The sequence below is a fragment of the Euleptes europaea genome, chromosome 5, assembly GCF_029931775.1.
Source record: "Euleptes europaea isolate rEulEur1 chromosome 5, rEulEur1.hap1, whole genome shotgun sequence".
Taxonomy (NCBI): Eukaryota; Metazoa; Chordata; class Lepidosauria; order Squamata; family Sphaerodactylidae; genus Euleptes; species Euleptes europaea.
The window spans coordinates 19,450,259-19,470,886 of NC_079316.1; the positions used below are offsets into that span (position 1 = coordinate 19,450,259).

At 45.1% G+C, this 20,628-nt stretch overlaps 1 protein-coding gene across 5 annotated transcripts in view; it reads left to right on the forward strand.

Moving 5' to 3' along the window:
- TNIK (TRAF2 and NCK interacting kinase) overlaps positions 1-20,628 on the forward strand; it is a 326,006-nt gene that overhangs the window by 157,317 nt on the left and 148,061 nt on the right. For all 5 annotated transcript variants that reach the window (XM_056850315.1, XM_056850320.1, XM_056850318.1 and 2 more), the window contains exons 3-4: positions 8,194-8,250; positions 15,870-15,995. In XM_056850315.1, coding sequence (XP_056706293.1) covers positions 8,194-8,250; positions 15,870-15,995 — 183 coding nt within the window. The remainder of the gene's footprint in view (positions 1-8,193; positions 8,251-15,869; positions 15,996-20,628) is intronic.

Consider the following 20,628-nt stretch of genomic DNA (forward strand, 5'->3'; position numbering starts at 1 on the left):
AAACAAGTAATAGAACCTTACAGCAGGAGCCATTGAGAGCCAGCGTGGTGTAGTGGTTAAGAGCAGTGGTTTGGAGCGGTGGACTCTGATCTGGAGAACTGGGTTTGATTCCCCACTCCTCCACATGAGCGGCGGAGGCTAATCTGGTGAACTGGATTTGTTTCCCCACTCCTCCCCACAAAGCCAGCTGGGTGACCTTGGGCAAGTTACAGTTCTATTAAGAGCTCTCTCAGCCCTATCTACCTCACAGGGTGTCTTTTGTGGGGAGGGGCAGGGAAGGTGATTGTAAGCCAATTTGTGTCTTCCTTAAGTGGTAGAGAAAGTCAGCATATAAAAACCAACGCTTCTTCTTCTTCTTCTTCTTCTTCTTCTCACTCATACATGCCACTCGTCTGTTTGCATGGCTTGCTAAGTGTGCAATAGCTAGATTCGAGTCCAGTAACAACCTAGAGACCAACAAGATTTTTGGGGTATGAGCTTTCGAGAGTCAAAACTCCGTTCCCAAGTGTCCAATGCTAGATTTAGAAATGGAGTGCCATGACAATATGCCTTTTTTGGTTTTGTTTTCGAAACAAATTTCTAGTCCTTCCAACTTGTGGAGTGTTAAATTGCACCAACGATGCCTAGGGAAGGAATGGGTGTGATAGGATTCCCAACAAGGGGAGTGGGGTTGGGACTTCAGTGTCCTGAACAGCCCCCTTCCTTGTCCATGACTACCAGAAGTAATATTCATTATGCAGACTAATGATATGTATCAGACCATAAGAAAAGCCATGCTGGATCTGACCAAGGTCCATCAAGTCCAGTAGTCTGTTCACACAGTGGCCAACCAGGTGCCTCTAGGAAGCTCCCAAACAAGACGACTGCAGCAGCACCATCCTGCCTGTGTTCCACAGCACCTAACATAATAGGTGAGAGTAGCTATGCTGAATTAATCTTGGTCCAGCTCTGGTCAGTGCCTGGAAGGAAGCCTTCCAAGCCACTTTGAGCTTCGTGATGGAAGAATGGTGAGATATGAAATGTAAAGACTAGAAATAATTCACATAAATGGTATGATTTATGTAGATTGCACAGTTCCACTTGCCTTGGTGCAGAGCTTGGATGGGTGTTTGCATTTCGTTTCCCCACATTGACTTAGATGGCTTTTTAAAAAGGGTTGGGTAAATCCATGGAAGGAGCTCAGTATGTGAGAGGAGACAACTAACAGTTGATATGATAACCATCTTCAAATACTTGAAAGGCTGTCATATAGAGGAGGGTGCGGAGTTGTTTTCTGTTGCCCCAGAAGGTCGGACCAGAACCAACGGGTTGAAATTTATTCAAAACAGTTTCTGGCTAAACATTAGGAAGAACATCCTGACAGTTAGAGCGGTTCCTCAGTGGAACAGGTTTCCTCAGGAGGTGGTGGGCTCTCCTTCTTTGGAGGTTTTTAAACAGAGCCTAGATGGCCATCTGTCGGCAATGCTGATTCTGTGAACTTAGGCAGATCATGAGAGGGAGGGCAGGAAGGGTTATGTCAGTGTTAGACTCTTGTGGCCCTTTCTTACATGCTCAGGGTAATGCTGATTGCCACTTTGGGTCAGGAAGCAATTTTCTTCCAGGCCAGATTGGCCAAGGATCCTTGAGGGGTTTGTTGCCATCTTCTGGACCTGGAGTAGGGGTAACTGGGGGTGTGGAAGGGAAGGTAGTTTTGAATTTCCTGTATTGTGCCGGGGGTTGGGCTAGATGATCCTGGTGGTCCCTTCCAACTCCATGATTCTATGACAGGCTTACTAACAGCCATGAGCCATGATAGCTTACCTTCCAACTGTCTGTTTTTCAGGAAAAGGCTCTCCTTCCAGGTAGTAAATCACTGCCTCATTCTGTCCCTATGTTGCCTTTGGAGAAAATTAATACTTTTAGTGTGTCACTAGAATTGTCGTTCTTGAGGCTACAACTCCCTCCCCAGAGTCTAAATCTCCAAGTAAGGAATAGGTGCATTTTGTGTCTACTGCACATACATATATAGCACAAGCACACTACTACACCATGCAGATAAGTCCTGACTGTTACGTGTCTTGAAGTACATTTTGAAGTGCTAATAGCTGGAGAGCAATTAGGCATGTCTTGTGTATCTTTAACAAAAATATATCTACCCTCCTGACTTTTAAATTAAAGGCATAGCGGTTGTTGTGGAGTAAGTTAATACAGAATATCGAAGGCAGAAAAGAGTCTTCAGCAATCCATGTGTGGGGGAGAGGAGCTGGGGAATTGGGTGTTACAAATTTCTCTGTATTTTCATATGTGAAAACGTTGGAGGATGCAGTCTTTGTGTTTAGAGGCCCAGTACCTCTGAATACCAGACTGGGGAGCATACTGCGGAAAGGTGTTTGTGCCCTGTTTGTGTGCTTAGGATCATAGAGTTGGAAGGGACCACCAGGGTCATCTAGTCCAACCCCCTGTACAATGCAGGAAATTCACAACTACCTTCCCCCTCACACCCCCAGTGACCCCTACTCAAGAAGATGCCCAAGATGCCCTCCCTCTTCTACCTGTGGTACTGTCTCTACCCAACTCAGGCTTCCAAATGAAACCTTTATCTGCCCCTGCCCCTATTTGTGGAAATCTGAGTGTTGTCCACATAACAACCCTGACATTCTCAAGTTAGTGATATTTGGGATAACACTTTCAAGGTAATTAGAGGAACATAAGAAAAGCCCTGCTGGATCAGACCAAGGCCCATCAAGTTCAGCAGTCTGTTCACACAGTGGCCAACCAGGTGCCTCTAGGAAGCCCCCAAACAAGGTGACTGCAGCAGCACCATCCTGCCTGTGTTCCACAGCACCTAAGATAATAGGCATGCTCCTCTGATCCTGGAGAGAATAGGTATGCATCATGACTAGTGTCCATTTTAACTAGTAGCCATGAATACCCCTTTCCTCCATGAACATGCCCACTCTTTATGACTTTATGCCCAGATGAGTGCTCAGTCAAAAGTGAAAGGACCGAATCCTACTTTGGTCAATGTAAGATTGTACATTGCAGGTGTATAAGTTTCTATATATTGAATGTGAAAGTCTTGCCTGTGTTAGAGGCCTTATGTTTTTAAATTGACTGTGTACCTTATTAAAATTTATATATTTGTAATTTTAGCATTTTTCAGTTCAACCTCTTCGGTTTGGAATCAGCATTCTGGTTGAGTTCCATTTGGTTTCCCCCCCCCCCATTTTTGTTGATTTTCCAGGGCACTGAATCTGCCAGACCATAGTTTGACATCTTCACCCCTACGCCAAGCTGGCTCATTCTCGCCCTGGCTCTCTGCCTCCCTCCCCCTCCCCCGTAAAACTCCATGAAACACCACATACACATGAACACATGGAGCTGCCTTGTACTGAATCAGACCCTTGGTCCATCAAAGTCAGTATTGTCTACTTAGACCAGGGGTCCTCAAACTTTTTAAACAGGGGGCCAGTTCACTGTCCCTCAAACACTGTTGGAGGCCAGACTATAGTTTGAAAAAAATATGAACAAATTCCTATTCACACTGATTCTAAGAATGTTCTTCTAAGCTCCTTGAAGGAAGGGTACCATTTAATCCCAAAAAAGTTCGTAAAACAATTAACGTAAGAAAGGCCATGCTGGATCAGACCAAGGTCCATCAAGTCCACCAGTCCATTCATACAGTGGCCAACCAGGCCAACACAAACAACTGTATTGGCAGTCGTCTTATGTCTTGTTTGTGGAAGCCCACAAACAAGACGACTGCAGCAGCATTATCCTGCCTGTGTTCCACAGCACCTAATATAAAAGGCCTGCTCCTCTGATCCTGGGGAGAACAGGTATGCATCATGACTCGCATCCGTTTTTACTAATTGCCGTGAACAGCCCTCTTCTCCATGAACATGCCCGCTCCCCTCTTAAAGCCTTCCAAGTTGGCAGCCCTCACCACATCCTGGGGCAGGGAGTCCCACAGTTTAACTATGCGTGGTGTGGAAGTCTGCTTTATGCGTCTTCATCCTCCACGGTAAGGGGAAGCGTCACCTGTCACATTTCTGCCTGTCGCGGCCAGCTAGGGAAAGAGGAGGCGGCGGGGGGAGAGGCCACCCAGCCCCACTCCCTTCCACCCGAGCAAGGATTGAGCGGGGGCGGGCGGCTCCCCGCCACTCCCTTACTTGGAAGTGCCGGGTGGCTTTCGGCTTGTCCTCAGGGTCGGCGCGGTCCGGGTGCACCCGCAGGGAGGCCTTGTGGTAGCCGCGGCGGATCTCCTCGGCCAAAGCGCTGCGTGGCACGCCCAGCACCTGGTACAAGTCTCTGGCGCCAAACGCCTCATGGCACTGCTCCAGCAGCCCCATCCTGTCAGCCGCTGCGCACCTTCCCCTTCCCGGCCCGCAGTTTTCCCGCCAGCCAAGCGCCCCCCCCCCCCCCCGCTTTACGGCCACGTGCCTGAAAACGTCGCGATAGGCACAAAGGTGAGGGGCGGAAAGGGAGGCTCACCATAGAGAGGGGAAGGGCTAGAGTGACACACAGCTTCCTCCCAGCATTACCTTGCGGCTGCAATTTTTTAAAGGGGCCGGGTTCAGGACCCTGACGGGCCGGATCCGGCCTGCAGGCCATAGTTTGAGGACCCCTGACTTAGACTGTCAGCGGCTCTCCAGGGTCTCAGGCTGAGGTCTTTCACATCACCTTCCTGGTCCCTTTAACTGGAGATGCAAGGATTGAACCTGGGACCTTCTGCATGCCAAGCAGATGCTCTGCCACTGAGCCACATACAGTGGTGCTACATAAATAAGTAATTATGGTAAGTGCAGCGTGGTGTGCATTGTCTGTCCCTTGTTTAATGTCTTGGATAGGGGCAGCAGACTTGGCGAGCCCTCTCTATATTTCAACTTTTTCCAGTTGTTAACAAATGACAAGCGCTGGAAAGCGACATATGTGCAGTGCCGGGCCCTGGCGATTCACTGGAGCCGCTAGACAGCCCCAGCTTCTGAATTCATTTGGATGTCCTAAGTTCACCCTGGCTGCTGGCTTGCTCTCATTAGGAGGCAAAATATTTTTTTGCCAGAAGACACACGTTGGTACGCCTTGCACAGTTCCTTGAATGGAGCCAGCCTATTATGCCGTTTCGTGAAAAGCAGGCAGTGACATTCTGCCAGAATGCTAACTGGCTTTCAGGTCATGCGCCTGACTTTCAGACTCATCCCCTTCAGTTTCGGTTTACAAGTCGAGAGCATGTTATATGGGATGTGTCTGAAACGGTGCCAAGCATGACGTCCCTCTGCAGTGGCAATATATAAAGTTATGGTCTTGCTCTTGTCTATTTTTATCAGTAGCTATGTTCTGTTTTTAAAGCTCTGACTATGTAATCCGTGTAATATAAAGGTAATAAAATCAGCATGTGGGAGAGAGGGACAGGGGGTGAGGGAGCTGGAATACTCAGCGAGGGAAAGTTTTGAAGTCTCCTCTGCTGGGATGTGAATTCAAATCTCCCATCATCTGTCTCGGTTTTTGAGATTTCCACAGGCATTGCCCACATTCTTTTCTTTATTGCAACAATAAGGTTAGGAATTCATTTTCCCGGTTAATGAAATTAGAGGTTCTCAGGAAGCCAAAGTCTCACCCAGTAAGCAGGTTCTGTACCCCTTCTCGCATTCCTGTGGAATCGTGACATCCGTTCAACCCCAACTGTGGTTACAGGACTTCTGCATACAGTCTCATTCACTTGCCCAGCAACATCTCACAACTCGGGCAGGATTCGGAGGTGGGGGGCAGCCCTGAAGTCAGAGTTACCCAGCGATAAGAGCAGATGCAAAACTCCAGCCTGAGCCCGGCAGCCGAAAATTCTTTTCCTTAAAAAAAGGAAAAAGGGGGGGAAAGGAATTTGGCTGTATTTTTTTCCCCTAGGAGAGAAACAATTGGTACAGCATGCATGTGCGTGGGCGGTTGCTCAGCTTCCCTTCGCGGGAGGCGGCAGCTGAAAGCATTGCGCTCCTGCCGCCTGCCTGCTTTGTTCTCGCTTCCCCCCATTGCCTATCCGCTAGTGCATGTCCTGGCACTCTGAATGGTAATGCCGTTCCCTCAGGATGCCAGGGATCCTCTCCAGTGACCTAGTTTTGTTCACGCAGCTCGGCATCAGGCGCAGCCTGGAATTTTACCATATGGACCTCTGAGAGAACAAAGCCAAAACTCTGGCTACGGCAGCTGAGGCTCTGCCGTTCTTGTGTTATGGGAAATGCTGTGACTGTGGCTCAGTGGTAGAGCCTCTGCTTGGCATGCAGAAGGTCCCAGGTTCAATCCCTGGCATCTCCAGTTAAAGGGACCAGTCAGGTAGGTGATGTGAAAGACCTCTGCCTTAGACCCTGGAGAGCCGCTGTCAGTCTGAGTAGACAATACTGACTTCGATGGACCAAAGGTCTGATTCAGTATAAGGCAGCTTCATGTGTTCATGACTGATGGGCAGTGGGGTTGCCAACCAGCCAGTACTTTACTGGTCTGACCAGTAACACTAGGCTTTGTAGGGTAACCAAGTCTGAAAAGCCATCACAAGGTTCACGCAGGCCCCTCAAATTCTCACCAGCTTCTGATAAATCTCTGCCTTTGGTTTTCCAGTTTTGCTCTATCCATAGTCCACTACTCTCTTTCCGCTCTCCTGTCTGCAATATGGAAATAGTAATTCTAGACTACTTTAAAGGGCTGTTGTGGGGATTACACCAAGGTAATGTGTGTGAAGCACCTTGAATATGGAAAGACACCAACAAACAGCTGAAGGGTCAAAGTGACCGGGTTGGAAGAATGCATGCATTATGTCATTCTGGGCTTCAAAACGTGAATCCTGCTGGACTTCTGTACATTTTATCATTTTAAAGTATATTATATACAGACGTATCACCATTCATTTTAGTGGATGCTCTCATCTATTCTCCTTTTTCTTCTATGAATTTTGGGAGCAGGTGTGTCATAATGAATAACTGTTCTGTTGATACTTTTTGGCTTATCTCTGAACAGACGTGTGTTCTGAACAGATTATACTACTCTAGCAGCACAGGTGTAGCTTCTTCCCGCTCTGAGGGATTAATGTTTTGAAATCCAGAATGGTATCCTTGCTTGTGTTCCTTCCTTCCTTTCACCCATGGTTATGTCTGAACGCTCCAGCGTTAGTTCTTCCTTAGCCATTTGCTGCTTTCTTCTCTTCATCCTCTGAATAAATGTAAAGAAGGGGAATGTGATATCAAAAGGGCTTTGAAAACAGTATGCCTGCCTTAAATGTGAACAATCAATAGCTGTGCGTAAAATGTTATGTGCTCACTAGTCACTTTGGGTTCCTGTTTCCCCGCTGCTTTTTGGCGAGTAATTTGAATTCTAACCTGGTTTGGCATTTTTCCTTCCGTGTAAGAGTGTGACTCGTTTTGCAGCTTCCCTCAGTCGCAAGGGCTTATTCTATCAAAGGCTGACAGTTATGCCATGATACTTCATTTCATTCCATGTGGAATGAGGCTAATCTACTAATTTTTTCATAGCCAGGACCTTATTTAGCATCAAAGTGTCGGCTCTCATGAATGGAGGAGTACTGTTAGCCGCTTGTGTGCTCAGCTCTAAAGTAAATCTTCTGCTTCAGACTAGAAAGGAAAATTCTGAATCAAGGAATAATAATTGTAAGAGTACTCTATGCATATGTGTCGCTATATCCAAGATGAAAAGAATATGCCTGAATATGCTGGCCCAGATTAGAGGTTACTTGCTGGGAGTGGTGTGATCGCTGTTTTCCTGTTACCACGCCACTCCCAGTAAAGAATACATGAATTTGGGTGAAGCCTGTATAAATCACCAAAGTTATCCCAGGTGAGCCTTCTCATGCCACAGTAGCATCTTACCAAGCTGTATTGAGAATTTTACACACACACACGTGGTAAAGTGTGGTGAAATAGTCATTTATGGGCCCAAGGCTAAAGCAGATTGTGTGGTAATGTTCTGTACTAGCAGCATATTCCTAAAGGGTGATGAAGGTAATGAAGTGATGTTATTGAAACTTACCTTCTAGCGGGTTTCTTTAGGGAATTAAGCTACAAGCCACAGGCTCTGAGCTATGTTCAGAGGAATGGTTCACTTTGAATTTGATAGGGCTTCGGAACCCTGGGACATTTTGTCAGTGAATTCTTGCCTCTGCTGTGTAATAAGGATAACTAAACCATTTTTGTGTGGTTTTTTTTTCTGTTCTAGGGTCGTCATGTTAAAACGGGACAGCTTGCAGCTATTAAAGTTATGGACGTCACCGGGGTAACGTATTCCTCCTTTCCTATTTCTCTCAATCATTTGTTAGGTAAAATGGTGAGAAATACACTCGAACTTTTTGTAAATGTCTAGAAAATGCTTTAAATGTGTTCGGTTTTCATTGACATGTCTCTGTGGGATCTGGTGAGAAGTGCATGATTTCTTCCATGGAAAAGGTCTAGGACTGCCGTCAGAGATACATTTCAGTTTCAAACCCATGTAAGTAGTAGCTGTGGCATCATAGTGTTCCATTTGGAACTCTGCCTGGAATTGTCACCTTCAGCTCTCAAAGTTCTTAGCGACGAGGATGATCAGGGGAACACAGAGACCAAGCCCTATGAGGAATAGCTGAGGGAGTTGGGAATGTTTAGTCTGGAGAAGAGAAGGTTGAGGGGGGACATGATTGCTCGCTTTAAGTATTTGAAGGGCTGTCACTTAAGAAAAGGGCAGGAAGCTGTTCCTGTTGGCAACAGATGATAGGACTCGCAATAATGGTTTTAAATTGCAGGGTGAAAGGTACCAGCTGGGTATTAAAAAATTTTTTTTTTACAGAATGAGTTGGTCAACAGTGGAATCAATTACCTAGGAAGGTGGTGAGCTCCCCCTCACCGGAAGTCTTTAAGCAAAGGCTTAAAGTGTCTTTATCTGGCCCTATAAAAGTGCCTTTATTTGGCCCTATAAAATTCTGATCTATGTGTGGTATTCTTTAGTGTCCCTTTTAACATAGAGAATCAATGAATCTGCAGGTCACTGTCAATGTGTCACTGAGAGGATTTTTCAGGAAGGGCATTGTCCTGAGCCCCTTCCCCCCACTGATGACTTTATATCATCTCAACTCACATGTTCCTTACTGGCCCAATCTGGATGGCTAGGAGATAGCTTTATCATGGAACTTGTTCCAGCATCTGGAGAATAGAGTGGTCCCTGAGAATAAAAGTGTCTATCCACCTCTGCTCCTAGACTACTGCTATTTACTTGCACATTTCTCCTCTTTTTTATCTACTAGTTACCACTGGTACCACCCGATCACTATGATGATGTCACCCAGTCCTGACATCATCTCCCCTTTACCTTCGTTATCAACTTCAGAGTTCTGGCCTTTCTTCTAAAACTCTTCCTAATTTCTGTCCCTGACCAATACGCTGGTGAACACAGTACCATTTTTACATGTTGAAAATAATTGTTCGGGGGCAGTTGCTCCATGTTGCCAGCCATGGCAAGTAGAATGGCTGGTTGGATGGAACAGGATAGTAACGTTAGTGTGTTACAGCAGAATAAAAACAAAAGTCCAGTGACACCCTAAAGGCTAACAACATTTATTTCAATATGAGGTTTGGTGAGTCACAGCTCATAGAATCATAGAGTTGGAAGGGACCACTAGGGTCCTCTAGTCCAACCCCCCTGCACAATGCAGGAGATTCACAACTACCTCCCCACTATGCACCCCTGCTCCACGTCCAGAAGATGGCAAAAAACCAACAAACCCTCCAGCTCCCTTCAGAAGAAACTCAAGACTGTTCCTTTATCCGCTTCTCTTGGCTTACTTTCTTCTGTTGCATACCCTATTGAGGCCTATCTTCGGTTTCAGCAGTCTTTAGCATGATTTTATGTGCAAATCAGGTTAAACAGAGACACCCTCATAAAACAGTGCTACTTAGCACCTACCAAGCAAGCTAATGATGGGTCCAGCATTAAAACAGCAGTTATGCACTCTTTCACTTGGTTTTCCTATTGTTCCAACAAGAGAGATAATTGGCCCTCTTAAGTCATGGGTGAAGGCAAGCTAGTTGGATCACTGCACCTCCTACCCTCCTCAGTTCTTCAGCAGAACCTGTTCAAATTCAATGTGAGAGATGGCAACAGCAAAGAAGCGACTCTCTCAAATGCCTCCTGTCTCCTCATAACACTATGTACTTATTAAAAGGAATTATTTATTCACACAATGCATCGTTAAATTGTGGAACTCCCTGCCCCAGGATGTGGTGATGGCTGCCAACTTGGAAGGCTTTAAGAGGGGAGTGGACAAGTTCATAGAGGAGAGGGCTATTCATGGCTACTACTCAAAATGGATACAAGTCATGATGCATACCGATTCTCTCCAAGATCAGATGAGCATGTCTATTATATTAGGTGCTGTGAAACACAGGCGGGGCAATGCTGCTGCAGTTGTCTTGTTTGTGGGCTTCCTAGAGGCACCTGGTCGACCACTGGGTGAACAAACTGCTGGACTTGATGGACTTTGGTCTGATCCAACATGGCTTTTCCTATGTTCTTATGTTCACTAGTCCTTAACGTCTTTCCTTACTGAATGGCAAACTTCCAGGCTGGAGCAAGCTGGAACTCACTGGCTTAGTGTTGCTCTGAGTCATTTTACCCATAGTGGGAGAAATGGGTTTTGCGCTACTCATGTGAGGAAGGCATTAACATACTGAGACTCAAAGTTATGCACCTCACAAGTAGAAGAATGAGTGCATGGGGAGTGTGCTCATTTAGCAGTTGTATACTAAGAAAATGTCTTATAGCAAAAGCAGAAACATGACCACCGAGGAATTTATATGACAAAAAGAACAGGGATTTTCAAGGTATTAAGCTTGCTATTCCTTTAATAGGAAGAAAATAAACTACACGCTTGCCAAAAAAAGCCACAGGGGAAGAAAGTATAAAATGACTAAAGCTTTTGGAAGCGCGAGCACTTTAGAGGTTACTTAATGAGAGCCTTCGTTCACCAGAAATTACACTATTTTAAAGCCTGATTGTCAAATTTATTGCATGGAAATGCAGTGTGAGATTTTGGAGCTTGCTTGTCTTGAAACCCCAATTAAAATTTCAGCATAGAGGGTTTAGCCCAGTTCCATCCACTTTACCATTTGAAAGAAATGGCAGCAGTCATATACAGCAGTCATATACAGAATAATCTGGCCCGACCTGCTTACTAAAAAACACTTGGAGGGTGCCAGAAAAGGTGTTGAAGGGTGCCATGGTGCCAACATACACAACATTGGGGACCTCTGCTATATCTTATGCGTCTTGCATGTAACTCCTTCATCAGAGGCAATTGTCATTCTCTGCATGAGATGTTTTCTCCTTGAGTGTCGGCAAAGTAGAATTTGTGTGTGTGTGTGTTAAGTGCCGTCAAGTCGCTTCCGACTCATGGCGACCCTATGAATGAAAGTCCTCCAAAATGTCCTATCTTTGACAGCCCTGCTCAGATCCTGCAAATTGTACTTCTTTTTCAAAAGAACGCATAACAACATAATACTTGTCACTTAGAAAGTGCTGTGCAGGATGAGATAATGGTTGTGGTTAGGAGTAGGCCTTCTAAAATAACTTTTATGATCAAGCAATTTTGTTCTTAAAGAAGTAATCCAAAGATGTCTTGGTCAAGAGCCTTTTGTGTGAATTTTTGGACATGTCTCTATATATGGGGCTCCTGGAGTAACTTCCCCTTTGGGCAGTTCTTCTCCAAGGAGGGGGGGAAATCTCACTCAGGAGACATGAATTTGCCTCTGAGAACACATTATGCTGAAGTTGCATTGAACATAATAAACATTCTGGAGTACTTCAGTGAATTTGGATAGGAGGGGGGAAGTCTAGCATCTTTTGATGGCCACCTTGATTTGCTTCTTGGCTTAAAAAATCACTGTAGTCCTCTGGAAAACTTGACCCAGAACCCAGAGTCTTAGAGGGAGTTCCAAATAAGTTCATTTCCTCTAGACCAGTGGTTCCCAAAGTGGGCAGTACCCCCCGGGGTGGTGGTGGGATTACATAGGGGGGCACTAAGAAGCAAAAGGGCAGCAGAGGGGCGCTAGAGGCAGGGCCTTTCAACTGTGTTGTTCACTAGTTTACAATAGATCGAGCTATGGCACCATGCTGGCAAATGTGATGGAAACCATCAGAATTTTTTCCCAGACTTTAAAGAGCTGGTACCACTGGATCAAGTTCATCAGTTCTGTTGAATAAATTTCAACTAAAAAGTTTTAATTTGATTTTGCATAGATGTGCAATTAATTGTTACTGTTTTGAAATTTTATTGTTATTATTTTCTTTAGTGAGTCATGCAAACCCCTATTTTGAATAATGTTTTTTATAGGATAGGGGGCGCTGGGGTTGAGTTTGTGGAACCAAGGGGGCAGTGGCCTGAAACGTTTGGGAACCACTGCTGTAGACCAACACTGTGGATCTGCAGTCAAGAAGCCAGAGGAAATGGACTAAAAATATTTCCGTATTCCCTGCTGAGGGATGTGCAGTTATGCCCAGGGGACTATGTTATGCTTATTGAATGGTCCCAAAATTCACTAGGAACTTTGCTTTAGTTTTAACATGATTGGGGCAGTTACATTTGCTGGTCCATTTAGTGATTGCTACCACCAAGTGATACTTTGCATATGTGAAGAAACAGATCTCACACTACACAGATGACGTTTTGTCATTCCCAGTGTTTCAGCTAGGACAATGTTTTTCAGTGGGTTTCAATGATTTGTTCATCCCTGCTGGGAGTCATGAATCAGTGAGGAACTCAATGATATACTTGCATGTGTAAATCACACCTTCCTATATATTCTGGGTCTCACAAAGTAGAAGAAGAGTTGGTTTTTATATGCCGACTTTCTCTACCACGTAAGGAACAATCAAACTGGCTTACAATCACCTTCCGTTCCCCTCTCCACAACTATGAGGCTGAGAGAGCTCTAAGAGAACTGTGACTAGCCCAAGGTCACCCAGCTGGCTTCATGTGGAAGAGGGGGGAAACCAACCCAGTTCACCAGATTAGCGCTCACCGCTCATGTTGAGGAGTGGGGAATAAAACCAGGTTCTCCAGATTAGAGTCCACCACTCCAAACCATCACTCTTAACCACTATACCACGTTGGATGAAAATGGAAGTAATTTTCCGAGACAGTATTAATTTAGTTCTTTTGTTTTTCCCTTCATGACATTTCCTTAATCTCCTTAATCACTTTGCTTGCCTTCTGTAAATTCTCTCTCAATGATTACAAGGTTTAGACCCTCCCTGTAATGCTTCATAAAGAAAACAATGCTTCTTCTCCATACTTGCTGTGACATCTGGTTGGGATGTGCGGTTGTTTCCAAAGAGCTGGGGTGTGCATTTTTTAGTTGAACGCCAGGGTGTCTTTCCATTTTCTGGTCCATAAAATAATAGTGAAGCTGGAACCAAACAGATGGCATTCAAGGGGAGGAGGGGGAAGAAGCAGAAAAGGAGAAAGGAAGTCAACTGTCATTCTGTTTCTGGTGGAACATGAGGAGGCAACTTCAATGTCAGGTCTACGTTCCCAACAATTTGTGGCCTTCAGTGTGACAGCATTAGGGGAGAGGCAGTGGCTGAGTGGTAGAGCATCTGCTTGGCATGCAGAAGGTCCAAGGCTAAATACCAGGCATCTCCAATTCAAAAGATCAGGATTTAGGTGATGTGGAAGACCTCTCAACCTGAGGCTCTGGAGAGCAGCTGCCAGTCTGAGTAGACAGTACTGACCTTAATGAACAAATGGTATGAGTCAGTATAAGGTAGCATCATGTATCCATTGGTCTAAAATAGACCTTGATACAGTAAAGGAGATATAAATAATTAGCCACATAAAGAAAGTGGGAAAGGGCAGAAAGAGAAATAGTAGAGCAGGTAGAGCAGGCTGAAGGGGTGGAAAATTGGCAGACAACCAGCAAGGAGTTGTGGGGGGGAGGGTTAGAAATGGCGAGGGTGTACAGGATTTAGAGATCAGGAATACTGGGAGAAATAAAAAGTAATGCTAGAAGTGTAAGTGGTGTTAGTGTTTTAAGGGTTAGACTGGTTTTAACCACCAGAAAAATGTCTTAACTGGCCTAATCCCAGCCATGTTGAAACCGTTTCCCATTTGAACTGGGCCCTGGTAACTCAGGCTTGCTGTGTCTGCCACACCTCCAAAACTGGAAGTCGGATGATGTTTTTTCAAAGTGTCTGAGATAATATGAAAGTGGGTGTGATGTAGTGAATGACAGCTAGGGATCAGGAAGTCCTCAGTTCAAAATCAGTCTCTGTCAGGATCTTACTTGGTGGTCAGTCAAAATGGTGTTCTTGGTCTCTACATATGGGATTAATAATGCTTACCTAGCTTATGGGAGAGTGTTACAGGGTGTGCTTTAAAACCCCATAATACTTGTTATTATTCAGGGTCTCCTTTGGACACTTGAAAAACCCATAATATCTTTATTATTATTTGGTTGTGCTCAATACGCTTATCTCTCTTCTGCCTCTGGTAAACAGTTTTTGGTATTGTTTCAAAAACTTGCTTTGACCAGAGGGAAAAGTACAAGAAAACAAGCATAACTTTGACCCAGAGGAAGTGAAAATTTTGACTCTCAAAAATGAAGCAGCGTATGAATCATGCCGTAAAGGTTTAAGCATGCAGATGTAATCCTTGCATGCAAAATCCCAGCATCTCTGTTTCATAGAATGGTAACCAAGATGCTGACTTGCCCAAGGCCATTCCGTAAGTCTGTTGCAGAGACGTGACCTAACATTCTCTCTCTATTGGATCACATTGGCTATTAAAGTCATATAAGCCAGGTAAAGCCCATGGGTTTACAAACACGTAATGGCCCTCAGTTTGCAAGACCTGAGCAAGGCTGTTAATGATAGGACATTTTGGAGGTCATTAATTCACAGGGTAGCCATAAGTCGGAAGCGACTCGATGGCACTTAATATACACAACTCTCTATTGGACTGTGGAAATCTTGGCTGCAAAGTTAATGACTTTTAAGGGTGTTTTTCATTTTCGCTGTGTGAAGCTAAGTTTCATCTACACAGCTTTACTGGTATCAGTAAAGGAATGTCAAAGTATCACAAGTTCACAAGGTTGGAAGTGTCCACAAGGGCCATCCAGTACTTGTGAACTTATCACAGTTGTAGGTAGGGCAGTGACAATTTAATGATTCTCAAACTTTTTGAAAGGGAACCACTGCTACACTTTGCCTTTTGGACTCACAGTCTCAGCACCTCAGACCTCCCAGCCAGCGTGGTGTAGTGGTTAAGAGCGGTGGTTTGGAGCGGTGGCCTCTGATCTAGAGAACCGGGTTTGATTCCCCACTCCTCCACATGAGCAGCGGATGCTAATCTGGTGAACCGGGTTGGCTTCCCCACTCCTTCACATGAAGCCAGCTGGGTGACCTTGGGCAAGTTACAGCTCTGTTAGAGCTCTCTGAGCCCCACCTACCTCACAGGGTGTCCGTTGTGGGGAGGGAAAGGGAAGGTGATTCTAAGCCAGTTTGATTCTTCCTTAAGTGGTAGAGAAAATAGGCATATAAAAACCAACTCTTCTCCTTCTCCTTCTAAGCCGTTGACTGAGAATGAACCAAACCCCTGGGAGAGAAATAGGCCATGGAGCAAAGGAGGGGATACAACACTGCCCGTCCTCTTTTTTCCCTTTCCCCACTGCTTGGGGGGGGGGGGCGGTTTGAGCCTCCTCTCCCAGCCTCAGAGTTTGAACCTCATGACCTACCTGTGAGAGTGTCATGACCCATACGTTGAGAACCACTGAATCATAAGAGAGAAGAATAATTATTGCCAATAAACTACAAGTTGATTTGGTGACACTGAGACTTACATGTATATATATATTTCTTTTTTTATCCAGGATGAAGAGGAGGAAATCAAACAAGAAATTAACATGCTGAAGAAATATTCTCATCATCGGAATATTGCTACGTATTATGGTGCTTTCATTAAAAAAAACCCTCCAGGAATGGATGATCAGCTTTGGGTATGCCTACTCCCCTTCCCATACCATCTTTTCCTTTCATTTGCTCTAGTTTAATATGTTACCTCTATGCTTATAGTACTCAGAATTTTTAAGACCTTGCATGGAGAAGCTGAGGGGGTGCTGATTGTTCCTTTGCTTTTTTGTAGAATTCAGCTGCACGTTTTTAAAAAGGAAACTGTTCCTCTGTTACCTTAAAACACCCACACATTATTGTAAGGGAGAGAACATTTCTTTTCCTACACAGTTTGAAATGGAAACAGTGCCCTTTTTTCAGGATACAGTAAAATTAATATAATGTTAGAGTAGGATTCCAGGAGCCCTGTAGTGCAGAGTGGTAAGCTGCAGTACTGCAGTCAAAAGCTCTGCTCATGGTCTGAGTTTGATCCTGATGGAGGTGGGTTCCAGGTAGCTGGCTCAAGGTTGACTCAGCCTTCCATCCTTTCGAGGTCAGTAAAATGAGTACCCAGTTTGCTGTGGGTAAAGTGTAGATGACTGGGGAAGGCAATGGCAAACCACCATAGTCTGCCTAGTAAACATCGGGATGTGAAGTCATCCCATGGATCAGTAATGGTCCGTTGCTTGCACAGGGGACTACCTTTACCTAGGTTAGGATTCTATTCTAGCAGAAGAGTGTTACAAGATGCACAGGGCTGCTACTGAAAATGGGAGCCTCATGCTAGGTTTCTTCTACTTTTCTACTTCCTCCAGAATCTCTTGCAGTGTTTTCTGATGTTTTCTGATATCTGTACTCTGCGTTTATCCCCATCCCTGCTCCTGTTGGGTGCTGATGGGGTGTGTGTGTGGGGGAACGCATGGCATAATATCAAGGACACAGCATAAATCATACTATAAATTATAATGAGACAGTTTCAACAATAGGGTGGCCATTTGGTCAGCAGTCTTGCATTTCTTGGTGTCATGGGACAGCCTGCTGAGGCTTCCTCCGATGAGGAGGACCTTGAAGCAGCAGGCTGCCCCATGACATAAGGTTTACCTTCAGAACTAGTACAGAAATAAATTGTCTTCTTCCTTGCAGGCCTGTGATCGATGCCTGTTTAATTTTTTTTTTAAAAGAGTACTATGGTTGAGGCTTTCAATCATGTCTAGGATCTGTGTGAGAGAACCAAATTATCTATCTGATGCATATCTATCCTCCCCATTTTCCATGGAGTTCAGAAGGGAAAGTGTGTGTATGGTTTTCCCTTCCACCTTTTACCTTCACCGCAATTCTGTGAGTGGGGGAGGGATGGGAGAGAATGACCAGCCCCTGATCAACCAGCAAGCTTCATGGCTGAATGGGGATTTGAACCTGGGGTTTTGTCTAGATCCTATCTCAACGCTGTAACCCTCTACACCACATCACAGATGGAGATTACTCCAGTGCAGTATATTTTGCCCCACATTCTCAATCACTGCATTTTTTAGGCATCTGATTGAATTAGAATTTGTGAGAATTCTATCGTCCCCGCTCCGGAGATAAACGCTTGTTTATTTTCCCCATCACCTTTGTTGGAATAAAACTCTTTGCTGATAACGCCCGAGTAATTCTCTTTATCAACACTCCATGAGGTTATACAGAAATAGAAAAAAAGCCAGAGCTCTTCCAATACAGATTAAAATCTCTTTCCAACAAGGCTGGTTTCTTACATATTGTGTTGCCATCATGCTTAACGTGCGTCTTTCAATTTTCACATTGCTCAGTAACTGGGTGAGAGGGAGCTAGGAAGGAGGGGGAGATTAAGGGCTTGTTAAATGTACTCACTGATTTCCCTCAAATCTGGATGCTGCAGGTAACAAGTTCTAGCCTAAATGATTCCCTTGGCAACCCAGGTTCAGTGCCACTGTTCTGACACAAAGAGAACAAGTGAAAAAGAAACCTTGATGAGTGAAAATCCAGAGTTCAGTGCTTTAAAAAGTATCCACTGCCTCCGATTTGGACAGCTTCTGTTTTCTCAGAGGCCAGGACTCTCCAAGCAGCTGTGGGCAGGTGGCTGGAAGATATATTTTGCCAGGTTAACCGATCCCCATCATCAGCTGCATAATAAAGGATCTCACCATTGGGAAGTGAAGATCGTGCATTTGGGGAGCACGAGGACTATAAAATCCCAAAGACAGCTGGTGTTAAAGTATGCAACTTCTATTCATGCACAATTTTTTAACTTTTCTTTTTCCAAAGAAATTGTGGAGACACTTTTTTTTTAAATCATGTTTGTGCTGTTCAGGAGGGCGTATAGATGATGGCTGGTACAACCATCAGCATCTGGATGAAATTGCCTTAGGGGCCAGATTTGGCCACTGCTGGCCAGTGGGGTGACTAATAGAATCCCTGCTAAGAAATTTGCAAAGCCCCATACGGTTGCCTGGTTACAAAGAGCAATAGGGGATGGCAGGTGCTTTCCAAGGTTTTCCACGAGGCTAAAAAGGCTAGTTGGAGAAGGCACCCCTGTGTAAATAGAGCCAGCGTGGTGCAGCGGTTAAGAGTGGTGGACTCTAATCTGGAGAACCAGGATTGGTTCCCCACTCCTCCGCATGAGTGGTGGGCTCTAATCTGGAGAACCGTGTTTGGTTCCCCACTCCTACACATGAAGCCAGCTGGGTGTTACAGCTCTGTTAGAGCTCTCTCGGCCCCATCTACCGTACAGGGTGTCTGTTGTGGGGAAAGGAAGGGAAGGAGATTATAAGACGCTTTGATTCTTCTTAAAGGTAGAGAATGTCAGCATACAAAAACCAACTCTTCTTCTTCCTCTTCTTCCTCCTCCTCCAAATAACAGATCCCTCTATAGAGGAAGGCGTGACTGAGGCCAAGTAATGCTGTGAAGGGTTAAGTGCCAGGCATCGCCAGACCAGACCTTGATTGCCCAAGCAGGCTATGACTTTGTCCTCTGATGTTGGGAAGGAGGTTGTAGAATGATAAGCTCTGGGCAGGCACACTTCCCAACAACCTCCTCCCCTTTTTACTACAAGAGAATGCACAAATAACCCACCAGGTTGGTTTCATCCCATTCCTGTGTCAGTTATCATCTGCATGACCCAAAGCATCCCATCCTAGTGATTTTTCTCCAGCCCTGGTGCTCCCTGGCCTCTACGATGCATGGTTTTTTTTTCCTTTCCAGGGAGAGCTTCTAACATTTTGTTAGAAGGATAGCCAATTCAGTGGAAGTACGGAATACATTCTCTCCAAAAAGGGCAACAGTGCTATCTCGGTAGTCAAACATGAGAGCTTCAGAGAGTACAAGCACCAAGAGATAGGAGAAGGTCGTGAGGTCATTCGGTAATAAGGAATGCTTTATGGAAGATATAATGGCAGAAAAGGCATTACGGAGAAGAGTTGACTGCTTTGGGTAATTTCTTGTGAAATGTTGGCCACTTGCGGGGCCGAACTGTTAGGAGCATATCCCACCTGTGCTGAAACAACTTCATTGGTTGCTCAGTTTAAGGTGCTGTTTTTGACCTTTAAAGACCTTCAAAATCTGGGCCTTCATTACCAAATGACCAACTTTCTCTCTATGATCCCGTGTGCCAGCCTGTCTCCTTTTTGTAGGTCTGGCTTGTTTTCTTTCTTGTTTTCTTGTTCCAAGCTCTCAGGGCCAGACTAGGCGTTATGCCAATGCCATTGTAGAGAAGAATTTGGCCATTCAAAAATGCCATGAGGGCCCAATCATGATTGCATCTATAGTGCAGTGGGAACAGGCAATTGTCCCTCCCCCTCCAGGTGCACCTTTTGAAGTGTCGCAACAGCTCCCTCTCCCCATGATTGCCTGGTCCCACCTCAAAATGGCCAAATTCTTCCCTAAAATGGTACCACCTTCCCCAGGCCAGACCTGTGGTTGCTGTAACATCTAATCTAACCCTCAGTTGCTCCCCATCAGAGGAGCTGCCAGTACAAACTTGCAATGGCTTACATAGACAAGATGTTGTAAAATGGGAGCTGTTCAGACTGTTGGGCAAAGTGGAAGAATCAGCCGTGCTTTCCTGTCTGTTCCCATGGCTGCCCTTCTACTTGTCCTCTTGAGCACAAGGAACAGATTGCCTGGGAAGCTACTCCACATCTGTTGGTCTGCTTCAGTCCACTTAGTTACCTTCCCAAGCCCCACTTGGTCCTTTCTTGTTGGCTTTCACAAGACCACAACACTGAATATATCATTATATACCTAGGGTCAATACATACCCAGGACCTAATCATGAAGATTAGGAGGGGCTGTGGCTCAGTGATAGAGCCTTGTCATGCAGAAGGTCCCAGGTTCAATCCCCGGCATCTCCAGTTAAAGGGACTAGGCAAGTACGTGATGTGAATGACCTCTACCTGAGACCCTGGAGAGCCGCTGCTGGTCTGAGTAGACAATACTGACGTTGATGGACCAAGGGTCTGATTCAGTATAAGGCAACTTCATGTGTTCAAGACGCTAGGAACATGATGGACAAACAGCCCTGAACTGAAAGCAGAGTGAAAAGAAAAGAGAAAATCCTTCCTGTCCACATTGGTATTCCAGAGACGATTCTGGAAGTGTTATTGGAAGCGGTGGAGCCCTTCTTTAATTTCAATATGTTAACACAAAGCGTACATCCACAGGGTAATATAGGTGCCACTCTGCTGGATGTTTGTCATCTGTCCTTGCTGTCTAGGGTGTATTGA